The sequence below is a fragment of the Alnus glutinosa genome, chromosome 2, assembly GCF_958979055.1.
Source record: "Alnus glutinosa chromosome 2, dhAlnGlut1.1, whole genome shotgun sequence".
NCBI classification, from domain to species: Eukaryota; Viridiplantae; Streptophyta; class Magnoliopsida; order Fagales; family Betulaceae; genus Alnus; species Alnus glutinosa.
The window spans coordinates 745,815-755,056 of record NC_084887.1 but is presented as its reverse complement, the minus strand read 5'-3'; the positions used below and the strand labels follow the sequence as shown (position 1 = coordinate 755,056).

At 35.2% G+C, this 9,242-nt stretch overlaps 1 protein-coding gene across 2 annotated transcripts; it reads right to left on the bottom strand.

Moving 5' to 3' along the window:
* Positions 1 to 270: 270 nt before the first annotated feature.
* On the bottom strand, positions 271 to 8,550 carry LOC133860796 (nudix hydrolase 2-like). 2 transcript variants are annotated; one of them, XM_062296418.1, is made up of 9 exons: positions 8,232 to 8,365; positions 7,757 to 7,971; positions 3,531 to 3,596; positions 3,255 to 3,392; positions 2,055 to 2,132; positions 1,914 to 1,964; positions 1,769 to 1,803; positions 1,433 to 1,541; positions 271 to 866 (listed from the first exon to the last, which is right to left on the bottom strand). In XM_062296418.1, the coding sequence occupies exons 1-9, from the start codon at positions 8,344 to 8,346 to the stop codon at positions 681 to 683; spliced, it is 993 nt and encodes a 330-aa protein (XP_062152402.1). In that variant the 5' UTR covers positions 8,347 to 8,365; the 3' UTR covers positions 271 to 680. The 2 variants fall into 2 exon arrangements, with proteins under 2 accessions (XP_062152402.1, XP_062152403.1); XM_062296419.1 differs by lacking the exon at positions 8,232 to 8,365 and adding an exon at positions 8,448 to 8,550 and having other exon boundaries at positions 276 to 866.
* Between the last annotated feature and the right edge of the window lie 692 nt (positions 8,551 to 9,242).

The window sequence follows — 9,242 nt, the reverse complement described above, 5'->3', positions numbered from 1 at the left end:
ATCATTTTTATCGATCATGACTTAAATGGCATTGGATCCAGTTTTTTTTTTTAAAAAAAAAAAAAATATTTTATCCGAATTTTAAAAAATTTGTACAGAAAATGAAGAGGAGAGCGGAGTTCACTTATCTTATTGTCCGTCCGAATTCTCTGAAATTGAGATACATAATGAACCACTTTATTGCACGGAATTATCCAAAATGAGCAGTGAATTAGCTAAAGGACAGAAAATTAAGAATTACAGAAATAGAAGGATTTCGATGATCACCCACGTGGGACAATGACAAATGATGAAAGAACGACCAATAAAGAAAACTTGGCAGTTGGCTAAATTGGCATCTGTCAAGGGGTTATAATGCAAATCAAAGGAGCAGTAGTCAACTTTTCATTTAATCAATTAAATTCAAATGTTACAGTCGATCGCCTCATCATTCGAAGAAAATTTTCCAGGTACGTGTCATGCAAGTTGTGATCGACGCCATGATAGTGCTGATCAAGTTATGGAATAATCATATCATATGGTAAAGAAATCTAGACGAAGTATAACATTCGATACAGTATGACCTTATTTTTTTTTTTATTTTTTTTTTGGATGAATAACAGGCCTCATTGTCACAGCTATATGGTGTTACATCAGCCTTTCTACTGCTGATTGTCAGAAGTACGGTGGTGCAAACCTTTCTACTGCTGATTGCCAAGATTGCTGCCGTACAAGGAATTTGTTTTGCCAGAAACTGTAGCTGCAGATATTCGAGAAAAACCAGCATAGTCCTTACCTAACTTTGCTAAGCATATCTTGGCAATATAATTGAATTGCTCGTGTTCTCGGATAAAAGGTTGGGCTGCATAGTCCTCAACTGGCATCCACTAGAGAATAAAAAAGAAAAATGAACATAAGGAAACCTTGTTTCATATTTCAGTAATTTAGGAGGCCCTATTTGAGTCAAACTTCCCTACTTTTCCATTACTTCAATATAAATTCTAAGCATCAATTCACAAGTCCTGGTTAAAAAGTTCCCAATTGGACTTATCAACCAGACCCTGATTTCAGCACATGCTGGAAGAAAAACATGTTACTGAAATGCTTTAATACGGACACTGACACAATTTCTTTAGACATAACTGACTGTTCCTTAAATTCATTTCTTTCATCAAATACGAACTGCAAACTGATTACTTTGGCTCATGGTCTTTCACCCAGCTAGTATGATTTTGGAAGAGTTATTCCTAGGAGTAGTAGCAGCTAGTAGGATCGATTGACAAAAGTTTGAAACATTTTATGCCTAATTCCACTGTGTGACTTGCCCAACAGCTGTTTGATTAACAAAACTAATGCAATTTTATACTCAAAAGTCAAAACCCTAATCCAAGTTGATGTAACTTTACTGAAAGCAAAACAAGCATTGTAGTGTTATTGGGAAGAAAAAAAGTACCTGGGCTGCTTCAATCTCCTGATTCTGCTTCTGGATGTCAAAGGAGCGTGGTTGCAACATGCAAACAAAGAACAAATCTGATTTGCTAAAGAATGACTTGTGGCTTTCCCTGTGATGAGGGCCAAAATAAAAAAGGAGATTGAGGAGCATGCAAATTATATTGAAAATTATCAATGTAATAACAATAGCTTAGTGTAACAAGTTGCTATAAATCTTCAGAATGCAACATTAGTAAAACTTGCTTTTACAGGGAAGATTTTCTGTTGACTCATCTAAAACAACGTACAATATGTGCAAATGCATTGTGAGAGGGATAATAATGGGAAAATTTCGTACCTGAATGCTAAAACTTCAACGAATTCTGTATCAATCTGAAACAAAATATACGGAATGGTCTTAGATTTTCATTGGCATGTGTAAACCCACATGTATGTAAATGTCATATTCATTTGAGTCAACCAATTGCACACTTAGTACTTACTCCTGTCTCTTCTTTGACTTCCCTAACTGCAGCTGTACAAATATCCTCACCCTGTGGATGCAAAATTTCAATTCAAGATGAAACACTTTCCTAAGATGTTCTAAAGAATTGGATAAAGAACCGCACTCATAATGTACTCACTTCATTAACAACCCCAGTAGGAAACTTCCACACACCTGTTCCTTTGAATTTGCCACTATTCTCCATAACTACAAGCACCTATCATACGATAATATCAATTTCAGTAGTCAGATATATCAAGCCATCACATTTATGGTATTACAGAAATTGAAATTGTCAAACCAAATACACTGGAGCAGGTTTATTTTCCACGCACAAAAAAATAAAAATAGCCAGAAGACCATGAGTGTACGTAGAGTGTACTTGAGACACAAATGAAAACAACCATTTGATCCACAGAGTGTACTTTTCTTACAATATTTAACATTATTAATTTCAACTATTCAAACCAGAAGACCATAGAGCCAGAAATTTATCTTTGGGGGCCAAACTACACTGATGATGATCAAAATTTGAATTTTATTAAGAATTAGTGTATTATTTGGTAGAGACAACCACGATGATAACGGTGGTGATGTACTATTGCATTGTTATTACTGTTAAAGTATTAATTAAATTCACATATTCTTATCAGCTTGAAATTTTAGGATAAGTAATAATTTAACATGGTATCAGAGCAAAGGTCATGAGTTAAAACCTTGTGTCCATCATTTACCCATCATTTCAATTAAAATAGTTTACGTGTTACCAGGTCCCACTTATGAGTGAGAGTATTAAAATATTAATTAAATGATTAAATTTACTTTTTCATATTAGCTTAAGTTTTTGGGACACTGTATTAAATAATCACTTATCTCAAAAGCTGATAGGAAAAAGTAAATTTAATTAATTATTTAATATTTTAACCATTATTAGGGATATAGATGTAGCGACGGCAACGGTATAATGTGGCACGGAAAATGTTGATGCTTGTTAGCTTGAATGCCTCGAGCAATCACGCCTCAACCATTCTCACTAACTCCAGCAATCAAGATTCAACCGTTATCACGAACTCACCCTCCGAAACTGATGCTCCTCCACAAAGCAATGCCATTACAACAGGATATTATAAAGGTCTTCTCTTTGTGTATAAATATCGAACACTTGATGTACATTTTGATGCAGTGAGAAACGCAACACAAATTCATTCCAGTTATCATGTTATGGTGATATAGATGGTGGTACTCGGGATATGAAGGAAAGTCAATAGTTGAAATTCACAACTTTCATAGTGAATAATCAAATGGTGGGTTTAATACGTATGAAAACTGTGGGAAATACCTGTCTCTGACTGTTCATGACAAAAGCACCAATACCCACTCGATGTGAAGCATTTGCAGGAAGAGTATCAATAGTTTTAGGAATCCAATATACAAGCATTAAGTAATCTGCTTCAGCATGGTGATACCGAAATCCTTCCTGTAAAATTAGCAGAACAAGATTATGAAGCGGGATTCGGAAAGACTGTACACACATAACTACACGTACAGTTTCAAATTCAAAGTAAGCTTTTCTGAAGCTAACCCAGCATCTGGTCTAAGTTGGAAGTGTGTTTACCTTAACTGCAGCTTCAACAAGATTTACTTGTTCGATGGGCAATTTGATCCAGACACCCCTCTTCCCCTGCAAATTATATTCCAAATTCATAACAAAATAGGACGTAGCAGCAACTTTCAAATTAAAATAATTTCTGGAAAAAACGTTTTCTTAATTTTTTTTTTTTAGTGTTGGCGTGTAAAATATTGGTCACCCATTAAGATATTTTCCGTTGACCAAAAAAAGTAATTTTTACAAAGTGTAAAATGATTTACATTTTTCATCTGCATAAACCATGTTTTACTGCTCTCCTACACCTCTGTGTAAGGCAATTGTGAGAGGGTCCCTTATGAGACCTACGTAATCGAGCAGGCCTTGTGTTATCCAATCACTTGATCAGGCATGTGGACCCCACAAAGACACTTTCACAATTGTCTGCTCAAATAGCCAATAATATATAGGGGTGTACAAACGGAGCGGTCATAACCGCTTTAAAACCGTTAACCGCTAACCGTTTATAACTGCTAACTGCTTTTAAAAACGGTTATAGGGTTTGGAAAAAGCGGTTAATAATCGACGCTTGGGGGGCGTCGTTTTGGGCATTGCTGACTACCCAAAACGACGCCGTTTTTGACAATATATATAACCATCTTTTAGGTTTAGGTTTCATTTCCTCAATTCCTCACCTCTCGTCTCCTCTTGCCGCCGCACAGCCTCACCCCTCACCTTAGCCGCTCACGTTCCCTCCCTTCCCGGCCCTCACTTCTTTCTTCATTTTTGTTCCCTCATTGCGCCTGTGTGCCACTTAACCCCAGAGTACCTCCCTCCCTGTGCCGCTTAACCTAAACTTCTTTCTTCATTTTCGTTCACCTCTAACCCCTCACCTTTTAGGCTTTCATGTTTCACCTTTAGGTCAGCGAGCACTTCAAACTGCAAAAGGTTGGCTAGGTCCCACTCTCGTCCTCTCTCTTTCAATTCGTTTTTTCCATTCTCTATCTCTCTCTCGCTAGCTCTAAGAGCAATTAGGGTTAAAAATACAAACTGAATTTCAATTCCTAGCGAATCTTCTAGTTTTTGGTTTTGCTTCTCAAGAGGTGAAGTTTTCTTGGTGATCTCTCAGACTAAGACTCGAGGAGGAACGGCAAGGCATTGTCAGAAGGTAGGGGATGGAGATCTGGTGCTTCGCCGGTGGAAAGGAACGGCAAGGCATTTCAGGGAAATATGACTTTTCTTTTTTGTGTGCTCAAGTTCTTTGGTGGATCTTTCTAGAGTAATTAGTTTCCTCTCGAACGCTTCATTTCGATTTATTTGGAAGAGGAAAAGAATAGAGTTTTCTTTGAAATCGAAACATTTTTGTAATGTTTGGGTTTTAGATTTGTTTGTATTTAGTTATTTAGATTTGTAATGTTTGGGTTTTAGATTTGTTTGTATTAGTTATTTAGATTTGTTATGTTTTGGTTGTAGTGTTTGGGATTTGGATTTGTTATTGAATTTTTGGATTTAGATTTGTTTTAGAATTTGGATTTAAAAACTGTATTAAAATCAGCCCAAAAGTGACCAAAACAGGCCCAAAAGTAGCAAAATTTGGCCCAAAAACTAGGTCCAAAACCGGTTGAAAGCTCAAATTAAAGCAGTTATATAACCACCGTTATTTAGTAAATAACCGCTAACCGGCGGTTATGAAAATAACCGCCTCCGCCTAGGTGGTTAGCGGTTGGTAAAATGTAGTAACCGCCTAGGCAGTTAGTGGTTTTAGCCAATAACCGCCGGTTATAACCGTTTGTACACCCCTAGTAATATAGGCAGCTAATTAAGATTGTACAAGCGGTTGCGGTTATTCCCTCCTAACCACAACAGCAACCGGTTTAAGCGAATATTCATTTTCAAATAACTGCAACCGCTAGGCCAGTTAATGATTAATTACAACTGACGGTTATGCAGTTATTGAAGGCCGGTCATTAATCGATGATTGCTTCTAATTAATAAAAATCCAAAACGCCTTTTCTTAAGCCATAAATTGTTGCACTATTTTAATTATATTTTAATTGACGTATTTAATAAATTGCATGCTAAGACCTTACATCACCATTGGGACCTAATGCCCATTTTAATGAATTGCATGCTAGAACCTAATGCCCATTTTACTTAATAATGACAAAGAAAATGTTCTTCTAAACATAATAATAATAATAATTCACCACAAGGGCAAAAAAAAAATTTCAACTGTTTTTTGAGAGAAGCACCTATTAATGACATCCAATCTGTACTCATATAAGCACGAAAAATAAGGATCATGGATGGTAGCCAGATAGGCAGCTTTGCATCTCAGAAAATGAACATATTAGTTATTTAAAACAAAATAGTTCTAATAAAACTTTCTAACATTTAATCTTTCGGTTGTAGTTTCTTCAACTATATATCTGTAACCGAAAATTATAAAATAGGTTTTCAGTTACCCGGTTATTAACCATTTTGCCCAATCCCTATAATCGGTAACCATAACCGGCCTATGCGGTTATCCGATTGCGGTTGTTTGCGATTATTTGCAGTTTTTCAGTTAGCGGTTAATAATTGCCTTGCTTGTACACCCCTACAACCATATTGTACTTGATTTTAATTCCACCCCCTAAAGCCTTCTATTCTCACATACTCTCATCCTTCGCAACTCCTCTTCGTCGTCTTTCTCTTTCTCGCAACTTCTCAAATTATATAAAAATATAAGAAATATTTAGATATTTTCAGGGTTGCAAATAAACAAAGAAAAATAGCAGGTATGTTTATTGGAAGTTTGAATGTATTGTTGGATGTTATTTATTTTATGGCCCTCCCAACTTGAACATATATGATCATTATTAGTTAATGTATATATTTTAATTGAACATAATTTTAAGGTAAATGTCTAATAAATCGCTAAGTTAACGCGTGATTTGAAATCAATTCCTTACTATTTAAAAATCAATTGTTGCACCTTAAGTTTGTCGCAGATTTAAAATCAGTCTGTGATTTTTCCGTCCAATTTTTTTACTTACGTTAGTATCACGTCAACGTTTTTGTCATTTTATCTTAAAATATTTTTTTATTATATTATAAATTAAAATATAAAAAATAAATTTTAAAAATAAAATATAAAAAAGAAAAATATTAAAAAAGAAGGGCTTCGCAGGAACTGGATCAACTCCAACGTGATCCCCTTCTACCTCGCGAGCAAGATCATCCTCATCACCGTCGGCGACGAGGTCATGACCTTCGGCGATCGAGGCCTCATGGAACAGCTCCTGCCGGCGATGCAGAACCTCCAAAACGCCCTCAACGGCTCGTCGTCGGGCGGGAAGATCAAGGTATCGACAGTTCACTCCATGGCAGTGCTCAAGCAATCGGAGCCTCCGTCTTCCGGAAGCTTCGACCCGAGTTTAAGCGACATGCTGAAGGGTTCTTAAACTTTAACAATGCCACTGTTGTCGCTTTTCACGATAAATTTGTACCCGTACTTTGCATACCGGGGTGACCCGCGGCCGGAAACCTTGGCCTTTTGTCTTTTCTAGCCGAATTCGGGGCGGTTCGACCCGAACACGAAGATCTAGTACCCAAATATTTCGATGCTCAGGTCGACGCGGTTCGTAGGTTTTTACCATGGCCACTCACTCTTTTCCCATGAAAATCGGATTAGGAAAACGTGCACCAAGACCAACTCACGCGTTCGCGAAAATCGTTGACAGTGGGATTCCAAATGTGGAAAATTTTTTTAAAAAAAAAAAAAAAAAAATCGTCCCAAACTTACTCTGATTTGTTCAGGTACCTCGATAAACTTTTTCCGGCGAGACAATAGATTTCAACCACCCTTGGGATCACCCCCACCGGTGGGAATGGTGTTGGGTGACTTCTTTTCAAATCTTTTTTTATATATATATTTTTTAAGATTTTAATTTTAAAATTTATTTTATTATATTTTAATTTACAATATAATAAAAAATTAATATTTTAAAATGATGTGCAAAAAAAACTGACGTGACATTAACGAAAGTCAAAAAAATTGGACGGAAAAATTACGAAATGACTGATTTCAAATTTGCGACAAATTTAAGGTGCAAAAATTAATTTTTAAACAATGAGGGGCTGATTTCAAATAGCGTTGAATCAGTAATTTATTAAATATTTACCTTAATTTTTAAGTTGATATTTTAGTTGTTTTATATTAATAATTTGATATGGCGAATAAAAATTGATATTTATTGGTTAATGCGACGTACCTGTTGCTTCCATTGTTGTATTGAAGCTTTCAGCAAAGTAGAAAAGGCGTTAGAATCCATAGGATGCTTCATGTTTACAAGAACTCCTCCATAATGATCATCATCTGAGCTTAGAAGTTGAACTCTATTTTCCTCCATAATTACAGGCTTCCTTGCTGATATGGAACTTGTTGGAACCGACACGTTTCTTATCAAAAAGAAAGGGAATCTGCGACCTGATCGAACGATTAAAAAAGATATATACTATTAATCATGCACTGAAATAATCGATTCATATTCATATATATCACCAAATCTTGAAAACAAAATATTAAGTGGCCGGCAACTTTAATATCGATCTGGCAACCGGTCAACAACCCAAACATGCAACCGCCTAATTAAAGACATGCATGTGACATGTTTGAAGACCTGCGGGAGGATGAGGATGAGAATGAGGATGAGGATGAAGATGAGGATGAGGATGAGGATGATATACCAAGAGTAGGCCTGTTTGGAATCGGAAGGGCTCCAAATGAAGATGCCGGAAAGGTACTGTTGTAATTAGCTAAAACATGTGGGTGCAACAGCTTAACTACTCTTAACCTCTGCATGATATATATTATATATATATATATATAAAGAAAGAATTTGCAAGCACAAGCACACAGATTTCTCGATTTCTTTGGCTGCCTTTGGCAGACATTTAAATTACCTTTGTTTTTCGGTCAGAACTCCGAAACCAGACGACAGCCTCGGTGCGCGCGCGCAATCTTGAATTTTTTGGGACTTTGAAATTTGAATTGAATGGGTCGTCGTCTTCCTCTGCTCGTGAAGACACGGCCACACGGGAATTCGTACATATATATATATATATATTATATAGACGACGCACTGCATTAATTCCAATATATAACTTCCAAGAAAATTAAGGGAAAAAAATATGTAAAGGCATTAATATCATTTAATTCTCCAACACTCCATTTGATCTCAAAATAAGTCTTAAAAATTTGATAGTATTATTAAATAATATATAATTTATTTATTTTTTTATTTTAGGAAGAAAAAAATTTTACAATTAAGAAGAACTAATTTATCATTCCTTTATAATCATATCATATAGTGAGTTCAAAATAATTCCTTTAACAAATTAGATTTTATTGTTCTATTTTTAAAATTTATTTTAATGATAAAATCTTAGGTAAGAATATTGGTAAGATTTGATCGATTAACAATTAATGTCACAAGAAAGTGAAATGTTAATCATATTATCAATTGAAACTAAAATGTTAAAAAAACTTGAATATATGAGCCTAATAAATAATTTTGCATCTCAAAAGGTAAGAAGAAGAATTTTTAAATAAAAATATACTATTAATATTAAAATAAATATTATTTAATTAACATTTAAAAATAAAAATAAAAAAATATCTTACTTAAACTTGTCGCCTTAAGCCTCAAAATATATCGAACGTACTAACCCTAATCACACAACCCGGCCAGCTTGTCA

Coding starts and splice junctions, on each gene's coding strand:
- LOC133860796 (XM_062296418.1), bottom strand. CDS start 8,346: ATGCAGAGGTTAAGAGTAGTTAAGCTGTTGCACCCACATGTTTTAGCT. Junction 1,965..2,054: donor CTACTGGGGTTGTTAATGAA/GTGAGTACATTA, acceptor TTGCATCCACAG/GGTGAGGATATTTGTACAGC. Junction 1,804..1,913: donor AAGTCAAAGAAGAGACAGGA/GTAAGTACTAAG, acceptor ATTTTGTTTCAG/ATTGATACAGAATTCGTTGA.